The sequence below is a fragment of the Botrytis deweyae genome (assembly GCF_014898535.1).
Source record: "Botrytis deweyae strain B1 chromosome Unknown BDEW_049, whole genome shotgun sequence".
In the NCBI taxonomy this organism is placed as follows: Eukaryota; Fungi; Ascomycota; class Leotiomycetes; order Helotiales; family Sclerotiniaceae; genus Botrytis; species Botrytis deweyae.
The window spans coordinates 156,779-176,425 of NW_024066256.1; the positions used below are offsets into that span (position 1 = coordinate 156,779).

At 43.1% G+C, this 19,647-nt stretch overlaps 7 protein-coding genes across 7 annotated transcripts; 6 read left to right on the top strand and 1 right to left on the bottom strand.

Moving 5' to 3' along the window:
• Positions 1 to 884: 884 nt before the first annotated feature.
• EAE98_011530 (uncharacterized protein) lies at positions 885 to 1,709 on the top strand (the record flags this gene model as incomplete). Its single annotated transcript, XM_038959152.1, has 1 exon — positions 885 to 1,709. One exon carries the CDS (start codon positions 885 to 887, stop codon positions 1,707 to 1,709), a length of 825 nt encoding a protein of 274 aa, XP_038804506.1.
• A 1,068-nt stretch (positions 1,710 to 2,777) lies between these two features.
• Positions 2,778 to 4,494, top strand: EAE98_011531 (uncharacterized protein; the record flags this gene model as incomplete). Its single annotated transcript, XM_038959153.1, has 3 exons — positions 2,778 to 2,963; positions 3,021 to 3,236; positions 3,289 to 4,494. 3 exons carry the CDS (start codon positions 2,778 to 2,780, stop codon positions 4,492 to 4,494), a joined length of 1,608 nt encoding a protein of 535 aa, XP_038804507.1.
• A 393-nt stretch (positions 4,495 to 4,887) lies between these two features.
• Positions 4,888 to 5,876, top strand: EAE98_011532 (uncharacterized protein; the record flags this gene model as incomplete). Its single annotated transcript, XM_038959154.1, has 3 exons — positions 4,888 to 5,040; positions 5,112 to 5,521; positions 5,579 to 5,876. 3 exons carry the CDS (start codon positions 4,888 to 4,890, stop codon positions 5,874 to 5,876), a joined length of 861 nt encoding a protein of 286 aa, XP_038804508.1.
• Positions 5,877 to 6,167: 291 nt separating this feature from the next.
• EAE98_011533 (uncharacterized protein) lies at positions 6,168 to 7,695 on the top strand (the record flags this gene model as incomplete). The annotated part of the gene is made up of 3 exons (XM_038959155.1): positions 6,168 to 6,362; positions 6,414 to 6,614; positions 6,685 to 7,695. 3 exons carry the CDS (start codon positions 6,168 to 6,170, stop codon positions 7,693 to 7,695), a joined length of 1,407 nt encoding a protein of 468 aa, XP_038804509.1.
• Positions 7,696 to 8,308: 613 nt separating this feature from the next.
• EAE98_011534 (uncharacterized protein) lies at positions 8,309 to 10,253 on the top strand (the record flags this gene model as incomplete). Its single annotated transcript, XM_038959156.1, has 2 exons — positions 8,309 to 8,380; positions 8,454 to 10,253. The coding sequence occupies 2 exons, from the start codon at positions 8,309 to 8,311 to the stop codon at positions 10,251 to 10,253; spliced, it is 1,872 nt and encodes a 623-aa protein (XP_038804510.1).
• An 840-nt stretch (positions 10,254 to 11,093) lies between these two features.
• On the top strand, positions 11,094 to 12,583 carry EAE98_011535 (uncharacterized protein; the record flags this gene model as incomplete). The annotated part of the gene is made up of 3 exons (XM_038959157.1): positions 11,094 to 11,297; positions 11,364 to 11,546; positions 11,600 to 12,583. 3 exons carry the CDS (start codon positions 11,094 to 11,096, stop codon positions 12,581 to 12,583), a joined length of 1,371 nt encoding a protein of 456 aa, XP_038804511.1.
• A 1,353-nt stretch (positions 12,584 to 13,936) lies between these two features.
• Positions 13,937 to 19,167, bottom strand: EAE98_011536 (uncharacterized protein; the record flags this gene model as incomplete). The annotated part of the gene is made up of 3 exons (XM_038959158.1): positions 13,937 to 15,742; positions 15,794 to 16,066; positions 16,117 to 19,167. 3 exons carry the CDS (start codon positions 19,165 to 19,167, stop codon positions 13,937 to 13,939), a joined length of 5,130 nt encoding a protein of 1,709 aa, XP_038804512.1.
• Positions 19,168 to 19,647: the final 480 nt, after the last annotated feature.

The window sequence follows — 19,647 nt, forward strand, 5'->3', positions numbered from 1 at the left end:
TATTATGTTATATCAACACTCCTTGTAAAGCTTGACCTACCTCCTTTCCACGTGCGAAGTTCGAATACCACCAACAACGTTGTTAATACTACCTGTCCAAAGCCCGCACTCAATTCCACAGAGCCTATCTACTCTGCGAACTCTTCGATACTTTTTCTGCAATTTCCGCCGTGCCATTCTTGAATGAAGATTGATGATGACAGGTGAAGTTTCTCGTGTGACAATCGTACTTCCGCTTTTTCGTTTAAGCTTCTTTAGTCTGTGGCTGTTATATTACTGTCATGTCATATTTAACCTCCAAACACCTTTCAGATTCTTTTTAGCTTTTATTTTTCTAGGAAAGAATCAATCGTTCACATTATAACCAATCTAATACTTTATCCGGTGTATATGACCGTCTGATACCTATGTCGTCCCAAGTGTTCGGCAGAGTCAAAGAAAAGTCAACGACAATGACATCAAATTGAAAATAGCTGATAAAGTAGCTCATGTTAGATCCATGAAATTATATCTCTGTAATTTTGATAGTCTTCCTTACTACTTGAATGTGTATCCTGTAAGGGTGAGCGCAAGGCAGAATGAAGAGTATTCTTGGTGCAACTATTTTTGCTTTCTGTATCCAAAGGAGAGAAAGGCTGTGGTTTTAAGAAGGCTGGGATGAAAATACATGCCTCTTTTAAGATTTCAAAGTCTACCCCACACGACATAAATATTATAATAATAGGTATATACACGCGTGTGAGGTCCGTTTCAACACAAACATTAATACCCTTCATAATAATGCTTTTGTTCGGTCTATAATTTCACAAGTGCGCAGACTCACAATCAAAGTCGACGAAATCTCTATCCTATAAATACATAGTCGTCTGGTTGCTAAGATTAAAATGGACCCAGCATATTGGATAGAGAGATGCCAACAGCTGGAAGCGCGCATAATTGAGCAAGACCGGGAGATAAAAGACAAAACACAACAACTAGAGGATGCAGACGAACACGCCAAATTCGTTGAGACCGAACGAAAGGCTCTAAAGCAAGAAATAAATGATATGAGAAACGAAATGGAAATCCAACGAAAAAACACAAACACATTGACTCACATTGGCGTTGCTGTACGGGTTCGTTTTCTTGAACATGCCAAAGCTCAGGTTATGGGTCTCCACAAACACAATTTCGATGCCAAATTTATTCGAAGAGGAAATGATGCGGCCCATAGGGCGTACGGCGCCGTAGATTCTGCTTTATTTACTGGAAACTATCTCACAGACCGCGAAAAGAGACAGCTGGAAGAGGTTTATGGTCTCATTTACGACGGCTTATCTCCTCAAAGTTATGGGAATATGCCACCACGCATGCTTCAAGCCATTGATCATCAGGGTAGTATTGTTTCACTTTATGCTTTGAACAATGGGTCGATGTCAATTCGGGATAAACAGGCTGCAGGCGATAGCATGGAGTTCTTGAAGAATAAGCGCATAGAGCTAGGAGATGAGGCATTTGAGAAGGACGAGGACGTTGCACGCCACTTACGGAGACTTGGAGAGTTCGCAGAAATTATCATCGCAAAATCTCGACGGCAGGGTGCTTTGACACATGGTGCCAACCCAGGAACACCTTCCTCTAGTTATGGACCTCCTCAAACTCCACCATTTTGCCAAAACCATCCCAGCCCTCCTCATCAACATCGTGGCAAGAGACCTAGAAGAGGTTAGAGTCCGTTAACTTGAGCTCAATGTGAGTTTCTACTTGATTTGGCTCCATGTTCTATTGAATTTACTGACGAGGTGATTTCAAAGAGTTCCAATGATTTCGTCATCTTGTCGCAATTATTACTCGATTAACAAAACACCATCACCACCACTTCTTTAAATATGCTTGTTCAGTCTCTCTCGATTTCGATTGTATATACAGTCAATTGGATTCTGAAGTTTGCCAAGCATTCAAGAAGGATATGTGCGAGTTCAACTTTGATCTGATAACATAAATGAGGGAAATTGCACCTTTCATAGAGAATCTTTGATTAGTATTTTGCGGAGAAATACTGGATGATTTCCCATTATATGTATTCATCCCAAGTTCTAAAATGTTATCATCTGAAGTGGGGAGTGAAGTTAGAAAGGGGCCTCGCTTAATCACTAGCATGGAGTGAATCCATGATTCATTGTGATCGAGGGTTGGTCAAACTTTTGACTGGCTCAAACTTTCTAATTTTCTCATTCACTCTTTTTGATACAGCAATGGTTAGATGGAGATAAGGTGACATTTTACTGAACAAGGATTTTGCACTTGTATATTAGTCTAATTGACATTGTCTTTTATTCTGCCTCACAAAGTTTGTTTGTTCTTGGTAGAAGTTTAAAGATAAAAATTGATTGTTATTCAGTGATGTTAAACCAAAAATCATGAGGCTAGCGGAGAGACATCCTCTACCTAGGTAGGCAAGCTCTCCGGGCACAGATCTTTTTTGAGTCTGATAGGGATGTAAATCAAAGAAGTGAATCCAAACGAGAATAAGTAGAGAATCACATCGGCTAGGAACAGTGACGTGTATGAATTATGACTATTAACAAGTAAGTAGGGTAGATAGCCTGGAGCTCGGACCTAATCTGCTCAATACTTTCTCTAGGAATCTTTCAACAAGCAACTACAACTTCAATTTCTCTTACCTTAATTATATTGTCTTAAAAAAGGCTCCAGATTTACAAGGCACACCTACTCATAACCCATAGCAGACTTGCCTTATCAACCAGAGTCCCCTTGAACTGACCAGTTCCGGTATCATGATTTCCGACAGAGATTTGAGAAGAGACCATGAGAGAGACAAAGATAAAGTTGTTGAGCTCAATAGACAAAACCAAGCGATTGAACTAATCCAACTCGACAATTTTTATCGCATGAAGAGTGGTGCCGTAAAGATTCACGATGATAAGTATGGTAGCAAGGAAAGATGGAGCAACATGATCATCGTGAGTTACTGGACAGCTCTGTATGGTCTGAAGATCAATGACTCACATATAATATAGGACGCCTCACAGAACAGTAATCTCTTAGCGCCGGCTGAATTTACAATCCAGGATAAACACGGCAAAAGACGTACAGTTAAAATTGGGCCTAAAACAAGCGCACATGATGTAAAGAGGGCTATTGATCTGTATGATGCGGCAAAGTACGAAGAGCAGAAGAAGAGAGAAATGGCTGATTGGGAGCGGAGTAAAGAGGAGTTTGGCTCTCGGTTGCGAGTAGGTTTTATTGTTATCCTTCCTAATCGCTCTATACTGATGATCTGTACAGGAAATTTTGAGGGAAAAAAATCACATTCTAGGATTCAGTCCGAGAGATGAATCCTTTGACGCATGCTTCAGTGATTTAGGCTACAGAGTGCACACAACCCCGGCGGATGTTACCTACCATACATCCTTTCGCCAGCCTATGCCAGACTTGAAGCTCGAGAGGGAAAATTCTCGACTGTCGGATCAACTTCGTGCTTCACAGAGACAGCTCACAGAAGCTAGGGAAGAATACAGAACCCTCGAATATGAAAATTACAAACTCATCCAAGAAAATGTAGAGGTTTCTGAATCTTTGGATTCAACACAGAAGCTTTTGGAACAGATTGCAGAGAATAGAGACGAGCATGTCAAGACAAATAGAAGGTATGCTGAAGAAAATAGAAAACTTGAATCTGAACTGGAGTCAGCCCAGGCACAAACACGAGCTCAGACACAACCACAACCACAGCCACGATCGTGGTGGCCATCAGCACGCAAAGTTACCTTCGATGATACCAGCGAAGAGTTGCGGGAGGAGGTCAAAAAATTGTCTAGGTCCTTGGAGAATATGAAGAGTGGTAGGGAGCCACACAACATTCTCCGAGATGTCGGAGTCGAAACTCGCCTCGAATTCCTACAACTTTCTAAGGCGCATGAATATCCTGTCATACGCCACCATACTCACCATAGAATTGTTTCCAGAAGTTCTACTCCAGAGATTAATGTGGATCTTGGTGCTAAGAGTACAAGTATTGATGGAAGTAGTCTATACGGAGGAGATATTCGAGCAGATGCGGCTCTTCTGAGCATCAACTCAAGTCATCGAGTCAAGTTCGAACAAACATTCAAAGACATTTACGGAGTTGCATTTAGCGAGGTTATAAAGGGCTGCTCTAACAAGTATGCTCCACAATGCAAGGTTACCGAGATGGCAAACTTGAGAGGAACGATGGCACACTTAGGATGTTTTACGAGACACACGCCTGATAAGGATGCCGACGATAGATTCTTGGCTTTGTCGGTATATTGTCAAGAAGAGTACGAAGACATAGATCGAAGATCAACATCAGCCCTCCAAGCGGCCAAGACATTCAGTAGCGATCTTAGAGTCATTGAAGCTTGTAACAAGATGAGTAGAATATGCGATACCCTTGTCGAAAGAACCAAGAGTGGTGGTCATCGTTCGATGTCATTTACAGGTGGCGGTGTTAGTGGTAAATACATTTGAGAGTGGGGCGGTGGAGGACTTAAGGACCGGAACTGGTGTCAGCAGTGGTAGTGGCGTTAGATAAAGGTACACGTATAGATCAGGAATGACGGGCAATGATTTTGTGGAGCAAAAGTATAGAGTAGCATGATTTGAGTACATACACTGTGCCAGAGCTGATTTTACGGTGGATAGCGATTAAAATAACCGGTTTCGTCTAATTCCACCAGCATAAAAGCGCATCAAGGTGCCATCCAATGACTTGAAAGTGAGAGTAAAATAAATGGAACTGCGCTAAAATTCACGATGGAAGTTTGAAGACGACAAGGTGATTTTAGTTTCTGAAAGACATATTCCTGGTCTAAATCTTTTGTCTTCATCATCCATGCATAACTCAGCAAGACTTATCACGCCATGTCTTCTCCATCAGTGCAATCCAAAGATCCCGCCAATCTAAGTATCAGAAAATGCCTATTATCAACTGTGTTTCGAATGTCAAAGAAACTTCTTGGAGGAGTTTGCCTTTATATTTGGAAGCTGCTGACTGCCCCTCTTTGTAAAGTTGTAGTGAGTTTACTATCCCAATTTTCCACTCATAAACAATTTGAAGGACGATAGTTGACATATTTTTGCAACAGAACTGCATCATCTCTCGTTATCACAAAGTCGCCGATACTGAAGCTGCAATTCACGCTCTCAAGGCACAACTGGTTGCTCAACACGGCAGCTTCGAGCAGGAACGCAAGACTTACAAAGATAGAGAGGCAATACTACAACAACAGCTGGACGAGTACAAGTCCAAATTCCTGGAGCTTGAGCGGAAAAGACCATTTCTAGAAAAGTTAGCAATAGTAGGCGCTGCTGTTCGTTGCCGTGCTCTGGAGCATGCGAAGGGCCGTAGGATCTTTGGGGAAGGAAAGGATAAGTTTACGAACATTCGTGGAGAGGTTGATGTGGAGGTTATTAAGAAGGGAAATGTCGCTTGTCATCGGGGGAATATAAAAGCGGACTACAGTCTCTATCAATTGGGATATAAGCATTTACAATCGTATGGGGCATTGTTTCATAGCATTTACGCGCTTAAACTAACTAATCGCATCATCAGATGTCTTACATCCAGTGAGGTCACAGAAGCTCTCGATCTACGAGGTACAATGTCATTTTGTTTCTCATTCACAGATTCAACCAGATCTACAAGCCACGATGCCCGCTTTTCTTCCTTGTCTCGGGAGTTAGTAAATATGGTGATCCATGCGATGAATGCGCATACCAACTTAGGATTACTTGATGAAGATCTCAAGGTAGAAGAGAATCTGATTTCGATGCGCAATATTGTAGATGAAATCAGCATATTAGATAAAAGATGGAGAAACAGTCGTCGAGATATCGAATTTAGCTTTTGAAAAGAAGGTCTTCATCAATCCATCTAATCTCATGTGCCCACATCCTCCTGCATTGATGATACTTGTGTATGTAGAACTAACGCGTGAATAGATAACATCCATAATGTTACTTTTACTTTACATCAAACAATCGAGATAATTCACCCTCAAGTAACCCCCGAAAAGTGAATGGAGTAGATTGTGATTCGATTAACTTGAGGGTGGGGATACTTATCACTTCGTGTGTCTTTTAAAGTCTTGAGCAGGACAACTCCAGTTCCCATTTTCCATCTGCATCTCATACTCTTCACGATGATAGATCCCGATCTTCCTCAAGAGGCCCTCGCCACCTTGAACGAAGAGGAAAGTCAACTCTTGAAATTGCACGGCAAATCCAATGCTCTCGATGTCAATCTTCTACGCGCCAGCTACGAGCACCAGCAGAAACTGAACAGTTTTGCAGCCAGGAAGGATAGCTGGCACGAGAGTGTTAATCAATTGTTCAAGGTAAAATTGATTACAACAGGTCACTTCGATAAAGTACTAATTATCTTCAAGAGCTTTCTAGGATTACTTTCTGGTGGTCAAACACAATTGAATTTGATAAAAGTCACACATGATAATATCGAACTTACTCTAGGAACGCAAGATGATGAGCATATTATCAACAAAGCATGGGAAGAAGGCATGACAAGTCTGGTCGAGAGTCTTATGGCCGAAAAGTCTAGAACTATTTCTACTTACTGCGAGCAGAAAAAGGTAAGCAAGTATCATAAAAACTCTCATAGCTTGATAAATAATGATTGCTAACTGGCGGTCCATGAATCAGGAGATCTTAAAAAGTATCGAAGTCCTTCTAGATATCCCAGAGTCTTTGATCTCTACTATTGATAATAATACTGAAGCTTCCACCGATCACACTCATCAGTCATTAGTCACCGTCTTAGCTGAAAATGCTTCTCTCAAATTAAAACTTGCAAAGGCCGAACAGGAATTATTACAAGCTCAAAGCAACAGATCCGGGAATTCCGCTACCTCATCACAAGAACTCTTAGACTTGAAGCAGAGATTAGAACAGGTTGAAGACGAAAAGGCTGAACTTGTGTTGGGACTTTCCGCTACCGAGGATGAACTTGAATCGACACGGGCGTCGCTTGCGGATGCACACACAGAGATCGAGAGCCTAGAATACAAGCTGAATGGGAAGAATCATCCAAATCATGATCTTCGTACACTTGCTGTTAATGTCCGCCTTCGCTTTCTGAACCAAGCAACTCGACGCAACAATCATAGCAACTACACAGCAGTACGTGGTATTAAAGTCACCGACTTGGGCGCCATTGAGCGCGGCTCAGCTGCTGTACATGGTGGAAATGTTCGAACTGATGCCTTTATGATTCGAAATAACATTCACAACAAGTTCAACGATGGCTATGAATCGCTGTTCTTGCGTGTATATGGTGTCTCTGTTGACGAGGTTTCTCAAGGAAGAGATGGCAAATATTGTCTTGGCTCCAAACATGTCGAAATAGCGGATTTGAGAGGCACAATGTCACACTGTTGTTCGTTCTCCGAACTTACACACAGTACGGAAATGGATGATAGGTTTGATATTCTACGATCTCTGTGTGATATCATTTATCAACAATATTTCGCACAATTAGGATCGACAGCTAAAGCACAAGATGCATTCAATGAAGACCCGACCGTCGATGTACACCTCATTGCCATGCGAAATATATCTGATCGCATTGTTGGCTTGGAGAAGCAAAGACTCAGGAGCGATGAAAGCTTTAAGGATTGGTTGTTATCTGAACAGAGAATGGCTCTGATTGGTTAGCCAAATTAGGATGAAATATGCAAGCCTGTGGAAAGCTTTGGAGCAAACACAGATCTGCGGTTGCATTATGGCGACGGCAAAATCAAACACAATCAAAACAAATCATCGCTCAATATCTATGTGACTAATTGCAAGGGGTCTCTAATAATACATGTCTGCTATTGAATAGTGTGCTGCTACTACCATGTCCCTTCCAGCTAACGGATTCAATTCTCCATCTTTACTCTTTCCAGCTAATCCCCAGCCTCCAGATTCTCAAAAGTCCAAGTTTGATTTGGGCTCCACTGTCTCTCGACATTCTACGGTCTTCCGAATTACCTAATAACTGATCAGCCTATACGTTCGCTGTTTGCATGAAGATTGCTTCAGGTACGGTCATAATACTGCTGCTATCTGACAGCCGTACTTGAAAGCATCAAGCACTCTGTAGTAGTGAACTATTCATCCCTTGGGTATTTAAGAACCATGCAAGACCTAAACCTAACTTCATATTTGTTACATAACCTGCGATACCAGTCCATCAACACCAATACACCGGCACCAAAATATCGACATCACCACGTCGACATCTGTACTTCAATCACAAAAAACCACCACTTAAAGTCTTGCTACCATGACGTTCCTTGGTCCTTCTACCACTAAGAAAGTCAAGGGCATAAAATTCTCTATTCAAGAGGATATTAGAGTAAGTACTATCTCAACCTCATCACAAGATCACAAATTCCCAATCTATAATGCTGATCGTTTTTTCAATCTAGCGACCACTCGGCCTCCTTAGTCAAAATATTAACCGCGCAAATCCCACTACCGAAAGCTCCAGCTCCTACGTAACCAACGAATCCAAGAAAGCCATATCCGTCTTGATAAACCAGCATGAGCAAGCCAAGTCGGAGCTCGAGAACCACAAATCATCCGAGTCGAGAATGAAGAATGAAGTCGAAGAACTGCGCACACAAATCCAGGAGCTTCATGATACCATCAAACATGACCAGGATGATCTGAGAGAATTGAATCAAATTATCGAGGGGGGCATGCAAGGATCCTCTACTGTTCCCGATACACAGGAAGCCCTTTTCGAAAAGCTAATCGCCAGAGAAACTGTTATTGATCGAGAAATCTTCAATCTCCGGGATGATAAAGTTATTTCGAGAGCTGAACTTTGGTTTGCTGCTGTGGGGAGAGTAGACGAATCAGTTGAACATCTTGATCAAGCTAGCCGAGATAGAAACCTAGCAATGCGCAAGGAAATGTACATTAGAACCAAGCGTTCTATTGCTCAGGACACAAGAGCTGCGCTATTATCAACAAAAGAGGATATTCGAAAGCAGAAACTCGAGATATTCCGCAATGATAATGTCGAAGGTCACGTACCACTTGCTCCTCCTTCGGCAAATTCCATGGATAGCGATCAGGTCTCCTTTGTAGCAGGAACTCCACTTGATGATCCTTTTGTCGAAAACGCTTCGCAGAATCGAGATGACTCTTGGGCTACAATCGATGGGGGAGAATCCTCTTATGTACTGAGTCGCATCTTTAGTGAAGACAATCGGACAGTACAAGACAGTCGTAGAACAACTATCAGCAGAGAACAATCTTCCAACGTCCTGGGCGGTATATTTGGTCAAGACACGCAGACAGTAGAAGATAGTCATAGGGCAACAATCGAAGAGAACAGATCTCTCAGACTCCAAATCCAGACTACGGAGCGAAAAGTCCAAGAATGGGAGGGAAATTTCGATCGCTTCAAACTCGAAACTCAAGCCAAAATTCAAAGACTAGCATCTGAAGTTTCTTTTAGTGAAGGCTCTCTTCAAGAGTACAAGAACGCTTTAGAAGACGCTGATGAAGTGCGCGGACAACTGGTACATGATCTAAAACAGATAGAAGAAGACAAAGACCGACTTTGTGTTATAGTCGAAGAGGTCGGCCTTCCTATCTTAGCACGAAATGCAGAGAATATGAAGCGAATCAAGCGCGATGGCGCTTTTACATCACTCGGCAACAGTCATCTTCCATTCAACGAAACTCTTGTGCACAATGGAAATTATGCCGCAACTGGAGGTCACATCGATGCACATCTTTCGTCTATTCTTCTATGCGAGAAGGAAATTGTGAGCGGTCCCGTCATCAGCCATGAAATGTTTCTTAACATGTATGGCGTTTCTGTTGGTGAATACCGTCACTTGTACAAAGTATCTGAAAGACTGGATGAGATGTTCAATATGCACGCCATGCTTGTAGAATCTGGTTCTTTTACTGAAAAGACACTTTCCGAGACTCGAGACTCTTTATTTCAAAACTTGTTTACACAGGGTTTGCTTCAATTCGATGCGATTGAGGCACCTAACGCGAAGGAGAAAGGTCGTATTTTCGACTCGCAGGATGGAGAGGACCAAATCCAAACATTCAATGAAATGTTGGAGATTGTGCAGGATATCAAGCGAATGCAAAGGGATGCAAAATTAGAACCGGTGCCTGAGCAATTGGTTTCTGAGGAACCGGGTTCTGAGGAATCAGGTTCTGAGCATTCCGCTTCTGGACCGGCTTCTGAATCCTGATCCAACTAGCCTGAGAATATTAAGAAACCTATAGAGAGGTCGATTAGATTCTCTCCGATCGATTCTTTCAAACGGTAGAAGTTGAGGTTCTGATCTTTTTTTGACAGGGGAAATGAAGGATGATGGCTGTACCAGCAGAATGATAAAATAAGATCTTCTAGAATGAGAACAACACTTGACTATAGTGCGCATATCAACTAGACACGTGAATATTTCAATTGCAACTATGGGTGACTCTTCTTCAGCCCATTTAACTACCTACTTGAAGCTGAGACGGTAAGGCTGTCAAACTAAGTGATAGTATGTCATGTCTCCATATGTAAATTACCCCGCTGTTAACAATCAACCAAGGATCTACATTCACTAAGCAACAAGGCAACAAGAGCACTATACACTTACCACGGAAATATAACTAGTATTCAACCAAATGAGAGTTTTCAGCTTTACCCCCAAGATAAAAAGGGCGAGCGCTTCGTCTTTGAACATAATAGGTAGCATTACTTAACCTCAGATAAAATTCTCGCTTAGCATTTTCTCAAAACTATCGTATATCCCACACGCGACTTCGCAACCAAAACTGTAGGGATATCGATCATGTGATCAAAAGATGGCACTGTATTAACTAGCGTATACGCTAGCACTTCACTATATTAAATACTAGCTTCCCATAGATAATAATGATCAAGAACGAATACAACCATAATGGACTAAAGTACTTACACTTATCAATCAAGTTGATACCAACAAAACATTCTTTCCTTTCCTCCTTCAACAACTGCTGCTTACCTTTCATTTTCCTAAAATCCTCAATTCCCAAGATCACCGTGCCGTTCCGCGATCATGCACAACACTACTCCTGCTGCTCTTGCAGTGATTAGGTCCCATAAAACAGATGCTCCTTCTGTCATAAACCTCGCTGAGGAGTTTCAAAGACTTCAGCATGAGTATGAAGATATCAATGGAGATAAGTTTGAACAAGCCATTCAGAGCAAGCTTCTCGAGCAGAGAAAAGCTTTTCTTCACCATCTTGAGTCTATGTTCTCTGTAAGTGGAAAATTCACTGCCCTCTTCGAATCGGCACGTTGATTCCTTTGCTGATATATTTTGTAGGAAATCAACGACTTTTCCAATCGAAAAATTCAAGAAACAAACGCCAAATTCGGTTTCACCTTACCACTTGAGGAACTGAAGAAAGTTTCTTATTCGAATATCGCTGAGCACGAGCGGCGATTTATTGCCAAAGAGAGAGAGTGTGCTGCTGTCCAGAAGAAACATTTGAAGGAGCGCTTAGAAGTAAGGATTGACTCTACAACTTTCATGATAAGTCCAATACTGACTTCGATAAGGAAATCAAATTTCAAATTTCATCCGCACTGGGGATCACCGTCACTGCGAATCCATCCTCGCTCACCCAAACTACCCAAAGCCCCGATAATACAATCAAAATCGCACAGCTTCTTGAAAGCAACCGCTCTCTCCAAAACGAACTCGAAGTCTCAAAACAAACCGTGATCAAACTTGAAGCTGAAAAGAAGCAAGACAATAGAACCATTGTTAGATTACAGACCCTCAACCACGAAGTCCGACAGGAAAACGCCACTCTCAAAGAAGAATTGAAACAACTCAAAGAAAATATCTCACACTATGAAGTGGTCGCAAACTCTTGTTCTCGTGTCCGTGCCGGGTACCACAATACTGGACACGTTTACTGCGACGGTGACGTATTCTATAACATCAAAGGCCACCCTCCAGCCAACAGAGAGGTGATCGATCGTCGTAACAATGCTTGCCATCAAGGAGACATCGCGGCCGATTATGCGTTGTTCAAGATCGATCCAAATCGTGCTGGTTGGAGTACTGGAGGGGAGCGCTATATGGATTTCACAAATGCGTATCGCGTGACACCGCATCAATGGGCGAAGATTCTCTTAGTTTCCAAGGCGCGCCCCGATCGGGTTCTCCTTGAAGTTCTCAACATGCATGGTACGATGTACCGTTGTTACGCCAACACAAAATACACCCACAACCCCCAAAATGATGTAACTTTCAATGTCCTCTTCGCAAAGCTTTTCAAGAGATACAAGGATCTGTTGGCAACTGCAAACCAACTCCCTTCGGCCACACGATACGAAAACCTTGTCACCTTTGTCAAGCAAGCTGCGAACGATCGGGGGGAAATGGGGGAAATAGTTCGAAGAACTGTTGCTCACGAGAAAGCTCGGTGCTTCGAACAAGCCCGGGTGGTTTCGCCATACATTCTTCCAAGAAGAAGCCAATACAACGCGGCCAGTGTAGGCAATAGTATTCCCCGTAATCCGTATACGGGTTAGTTTAGTGGTGCGTATCAATTCTTTTCGAAACACATCCGTATGTGGTATAGAATACAATACTACTGAAAGTATTCAATATCATTTACTTATTCAATACTACTAGCAATATACTGAAATACTGGAATTCATTATAAAATATCCATTCCTATTCATTTTAGGCTATGGAATGGCTATTTTATATAGCTTTTACTAAGGGATGAACATTCCATAGTCTAATATGAATAGGAATGAATATTTTATAATGAATTCCAGTATTTCAGTATATTGCTAGTATTCTTTAGATATATAAATGCATACGAGAGTGGTATAACCCCCTTTCCAAACGTACTAGCTGCAATATCAATATACTAATACGCGCCACAGTTTCACTGTAGTATACTAATGCCTACACTGAACGCGGCAGGCTTTGAGTCGGCGAAGGGAGGACAATCCTGGTGGTAGAAGTTGCTCGATACATTCCTATTGTACTTTCTACCTTTTGTTTAAATGGATAGATAGTCCCTGGTTCCGAGGAACCCAACCATTCATTGCAGCTAGCATGCAGAGGGCATGCGTTTTACCACATTAAATTGTGCCAAATTAGTCAAAGACTAGATAGAAAATCAAAATTCATTCATAATGAACCTGCAGCCGGCTGGAAACTCCTGAATTCCCAACACACGTACGCTTACGCATACATCCACTCATAACCCCCCCACCCCACCCCCATCCCGTCCCCAACATCTCATTCATACCTACCGACCTACCTACCTAATACCTACCTAACACCCACCCACCTAATACCCACCTCTACCTAGTACTCGAACTCCAACAATAAACACATTCCAACCATATACCCAAGCCCAATCCAATCCCGCTTCCCTTCCTTAACTTACCCACGTTTGTAAATACAACAAATAGATACCATACTTACTTCATTCCAGTACACCCACCTACCTAATTTCTACTTTTCATTTCCATAGTTGCTCACACCTGATTGATGAATGAATAATAAGCATCGCATCCTGCTAATGGATAGGTAGACAAACAATATTCAGAGGGAAGGCATTCATTATATTCTCCTAATCACGAATACAGAACAAGATCGTATATGATATACCAAACAACAAGTACCGTAAAACATAATCATCTATCATACCGAATCAATACACACAGACAAACAAACAAGCTTCAGCCCTCACATTCTTTGGGGTAGCTTATACAACAAAATACATCTCCTTATGCTATCAATTGTTTGCTCAAGCAACCCTGTAATAATAAAAAGACCTATCGAACGCCATGCTTAATTTTCAATGCATCCAGCCTCTCAATATTCCAACCCACCCCTCGTCGCTAATATCCGGTATACGACTCCTATTGAGTCGAACGTGGTGAATCGGGGTCTTCTTGACTTGGTTTGCCAACCTTTTGCATCGCCTCGATATCCAATATTGTGTCATTGAATACTCTGGTTAATCCGACACATATTGTACTTCTGTTCCACTCCCCTCTCATCTTCCATATGTAGTCCATTAATTCACGATATATTTGTTCCAATTGTTCAATCGAACAACCACTTGATCCGTCGGTGAGTTTGTCCAGTAGTTCATTCGCAAGAAATTCATTGAAGATATATGTCTTTTGAGAAGATGATTGCGTAGAACTGGCTTCAACGAGCGAATCATCCGTCACCCCATTATCTTGGGAATTTCGTGAAGGAGCATTGAACGGTGGTACAGGCGGTTTGTCTTGTGAATTGCGTGTACTTGGCGTCTGAGATGGAAACCCAAGATGACCACGCGCAAGAGCATGTGCTTGTGAGTGAAGCCATTCCTCGTTGCTACTTCTTTCTCCCTCGGCTACATTTGTGTTTTGCGTGCTTGCGTTCTGTGAGTACCTCTGTGTGTCCAATAGATCAGCATCGTGTCTCTGCCCATCTATCGGACTTGAGGCGCCAGGGCGAGTCCCGTTTGTAGCCTGCGTACTCCAATTTGCCGAGGTTCTCTTTGAAGTCGTTGCCTCTGATGTTTTCTTTCCAGAACTTGTTGGAGAAGCATTGTTCACCAATGCGCCGATAGACGTGTCATGTGAGATTTCCTGCCAAGCAGACCGCTGAGAATTGAATACAGTGGCAACGTTCGACATGCTCGAAGGTGCCATTGCTGATTTGGGTGGCCATTGCTGACGTGGTAGAGCAGGAGAACTCTGAGAATAATCTGAGGCATTGTCGTTTGTCCCACTCATCAAAGAATCCTCGCCACTTGCTCGAGATGGCACAGAAGATCCGTTGATGAAAGATCGTTGGATGATAGCATTCTGCTCACTGCTTCCTTGAGTGATATCGGGGTTAAATGCTTGGAAAGATGGAACAGCAGAACCAGGGCGTCTGCCAGGAACAATTTGGTTCAAGTTTATTGCTCCAGGAGAATTTGATCCCAAGCCATATTCCTCCGAGAAGATATCTGAACGCACTAGATCCGTCCCAACGATCCCTTGAGCCTTCTTTCCATATTTCGCCTCCATTTCCTTGGTTCGTTGTAGTTGACGACGGTATAAGTTCTCGCAATCTGCAAACTTAGGATCTTGCTCGTACGCGTAAAGATCGACTTCAACATTAGCAAGCATTTCCTTAGCCCTCAGAAGACGGTCTTTGTCGCCAATAGCCTTGGCATCTCTAACAAGTGTTTTGATATCGAATACAAAATCCTTTGGTCGCGCGTAAAAACCATTAACTAATCGTTCCTCGATCGTAGTGGTATCTAAATTGTAATATATCTTTCCACTCGCCGTTTCACGAAGACATTTGTTTCCTTTTTTATCAACAGCTAACTCAAATGGTCGGAATTGAGGTATATCTGGTTGGACGTAGTTTGGATCTTGCTCATCAAAGAGGTACTGGAACTGACTGTTCTGAAGAACAGGCGTTCGGAACTTCCTGTACTTTCTATGGATTTGATCCATGATAGGTTGAATTTGTACCTTCAAAAGATTCAGTATGTGGAGATCAGCCTTCAATCGTGCCTTGATATCTTCTTTGGAAGGCCCTTTTGGTGGCGGCGGTGGTGGAGCCAGCTCGAGCGGTTCAAGCTTACGCTTCTTACGATTGGCTGGATCTGGGAATTCGTTTGGTGTTTTGCTCAAATACGAAATAATGCTCTGAAAGAATTCCTTTCGTAACTCCTGTGGATTTCATTAATGATTTGCAAACAACAGGCATACAATGTCACTTACTTTCTGTGGTCGATCGATGGTGAAGCGGTTGCGTCTTGAAAATCCAAATATATCACGCAGCATATTTGGATTATGCTCATCCGAGCCAGTGTTTGTTATACCGAGAACTAACACAGGATCTGAAGATGGGATCGCATTGAGTAGACCAAGGAATGTGGTAATAACATTTTCAGGAAGAGTGCGATACCAAGTATCAATTGCTGGCAGGTAGATAACGCTTGGTTTATGGCGTTTGACTTCTGCAAATAACTGAACGATAGCTGTCTCCGCGGACTAATTTTACGTCAGTATACAAATCAAAGCATACGGAAAAGAATGCATACCCTAGTCGAATCTAGATATATAGTTGGAAGGTCAAAACTCTGAACATGTAGTCCCTCGAAATGATTCAATAAAGCACCCCCAATATACGCTTGACCCATGCCAGGCTCACCGTCAATGAGTAATCTTGGGCGGAATACTCGTGACTTCTCAAACTCTTGGGCCATTTCTTCTCTACTAAACCCTCCATCTTCGTCTTCGTATTGTTCATACATTGCTTCTTCCAAGGCAGTTGTCTTCTTCTTGATGGGTATTAAATTATCAACAATGTCTTCGATAGACTTAAGTTGGTCTCGAAGGAGAGGCTCAACATTCTTTGGCAATGGTTTGGCTCCCGAAGAAGTTGAACGCTCAGACGATGGTACAATCTTCTTGACGGAGATCATAAAATCCTTGGCCGTTACCTTAATTTTCGAGGTGTCCACCTTGAGCTTATCATTGGAAGAATAGATTTGAGGATATGAACGTTGGATAGAATTGAGGGCAGCTTGTGTACACAGTGCACGAAGATCAGCACCACCATAGCCCTTGGTAACTTGGGCTAAAGAAGTCTTGAAACTATCATCGATTCCCCAATCCTTTGTATGAATGTTGATGATTGATTTTCGACCCTCGATGTCAGGCAATGGAAAATAAAATTCTCGATCAAATCGACCTGGTCTTCTCAAGGCTGGGTCGATGTTATCGGGTCTGTTTGTTGCTCCAATGACAATAACTTGTCCTCGACCATCCATACCATCCATAAGTGCCAAGAGGGTAGAAACAATAGAAGCATGGATCTGCTCTTGCTTACTTGATCGAACAGGTGCGAGACCATCGATTTCATCAAAGAAAATGATACTTGGCTGTGTTCTCCTCGCCTCTTCGAATAACAATCGAAGCTGTCTCTCGGCTTCACCAACCCATTTACTTAATGCATCAGCACCCTTCCGCATGTAGAATGTGACTTTCTGACCACCTGATCCCACGGTCGCTGCTAGAGCCCTTGCCAGAAGTGTTTTACCAGTACCAGGTGGGCCGTGAAATAGTACACCACGGGGAGGTGTTACGTGGAACTTCTGGAAAAGTTCAGGATACAACAAAGGCATTTGTACCATTTCCTTAAGCTGTTCAATGTGCCCTTCGAGTCCACCGACTTTGCTGAAATCAACGTCTTGATCGACGCCGAGAGGATCTGCATCCGCGAGGGCTTTCTGGCTTTTGACTCTTCCAACCTGTGCACCAACGCCGATTGGAGTCTGATCGAGTTGATTTGCTTGCGGCATAAATGGGAGTAATCCATGCCTTGCAGAGGTGGGTGTCATCGCAACGCCCGGAACAGCTGGATGTTGCATATTCTCGTCATCGCTATCATCTGAATCAGCGCCGATAGCACCGCTACCCCAAGGGCCACCAATGAGCGGAGCTGGTCCAATTCCGCCTCCAAAAGGACCATAAGTTGCATGTAAATTATGTTCCCATGGTTTGCTTGCACCACCACGAACGGCACGACCCCTAGCAGAAGGGGCTGGCGCTGACTCTTCTAAATCATCATCTTGAGCATATATCTGATCCATTGGTTTGATTGTATAGTCCACTTGCTTCCGTTCACGGCGCCCTTTTGGCTCGTAGGCAATTTCCGGTTCGCGATTGCGACGTCTTCGAGATGGTCTTAGTTCTTGAAGTTCATCTGCCAATTCTTCTGCATCTAGCTCATCGTCCTCATCCGATATATTACCACGTCTGCGAGAAGTACTCTTCGATTTTGCTCGCCTTGCATTCCTTCCGGGTCTCGATGAGCTCGAGTACTCGCCATCATCATCTCCTCCCTTCTTCGGCGAGGCATTAGATGCAGACATCTCTTCCTCGGAAGCTTCACCTTCGGGTGTAAAGTCACTACCATCATCTTTATTTCTCTTCGAACCTCGAGTTCTTAGGCGTCGAGAACCACTAGCTAAATCTTCGGTCGTTTCAACTACTTCTGCTGCATCCTGTCCCGCATTGCTTGACCTGGACGCTCTTGCACGAGTTCTTGTGACAGGTTCGTCATCATCATCGTCATCATGGGTGGCTGCAGTTTCTACCAGGACCCCGTCAACAGCGAGTTCGTCCACCATATCGTCATCTGCCGGCGCACTGGCAGGGGGATTAAATGACTCGGTATTATCGTCCTCTCCGTCGTCAGTTCCAATTATCTCAGGCTGCGGTTGCATTATTATATCCTCGTCTTCGCCTTCGGCATCTAGTTGCGGGTCTTCATATGAGCTCGTCTCGTGTGTCTCTTCTTTGATAGTAGAGGTCGCAGGTTGTTTGAGACCTTTCGCTCCTCTGCTGGCCCTCATGCGACCGATCGGTTCAGGTGATCTCGAAGCCCGGATTACGTGTCTTCCAGAATTTGATAATGAAGGGAAGTCTTCGCCTTCCTCGGTACGAGCGCGAGTGCTTCTTCGAAGTCCAGCCGATGTAGGTTCCGCGCTTGCTCGAGTTCTTGCAGCACTTCCTGCCCTTGTATTTCGAGCGGGCGTGTTCCCGGTGGGCATCTTGAGTTTTAGCAGAAACGATTTCTTTTCCAATTTCTTTTCCGATTTCTTTTCCGATTTCTTTTCCGATGCCTTTTCCACTGACTTATTGCGCTTCGAAATGGGTTCTACGATCTCGTCTTCGTCCTCCTCCTCACCATCATCTACCACGCGCGTTCGCTTATTCGATTTCCTTGGACGAACTTCTTCCTCGGATTCCTGGATCAAATCTTCCTCGCTTTCACTCTCTTCGTAAGTGACAGCTTTTTTCGCAGCCTTTCGCACAGCTCTTCCGGTCTTTGCGTTCATCTCAAAGTCCTCTTCTTCTTCTTCTGATTCTATGAAAGATTCTTCCGACACACTTTCATCCTCGTCATCAATGTCTGAATCCCTGTATTTAGTCTTCTTTCGTGGGCCACCTTTCTTTTGCGGCTGGGACCTTGACTTTTTCGGGGACTTTCGTGGAGGAGCAGCTTCGGTAGGAGAGAAATCGTCGTCGTTCGAGTCGGACTTATTAGGGTCAAAGGTTTCGAATTTGCGGTACTTCGCTGGCATAGCGGTGGACCAATCTTAAATAAAGCTTCGAAGTCGGAAGGAAACCGTAGAGAAATGGCTTAGAGCGATGGTGATTCGACGGAATTCACTGTTTGTTAAAACATTGATAGTTTCGCGCGCTGCTGTAAATAAAGTTCCAAGTAATGTTCAGTTAATGTTGAACAGCACACGACAAGATTGACGGCAGCGAAGATTCAATATAGAAAAGATTAACGAATGATGAATAAACTTTTCTATGAAGTTATTCTCATGGAATTATGATGAATGAATTGATATGTTGAGTTAATGTTGACATCTTGAGGGAAAGCTGATTTCTCACCAAGCGCGTTTGGATCCCAAGGTGGTCGCTTAGCTAACCACGCTAATAAAGCGCCACACCCAAAAAGTGACCAGAGCCACCAAATTGAGAAAATCATCGGGGATGGATCCATCTTTGAAACCGCTTGGGGAATTGAAATGGATCTTCTCAATCTGAATCCA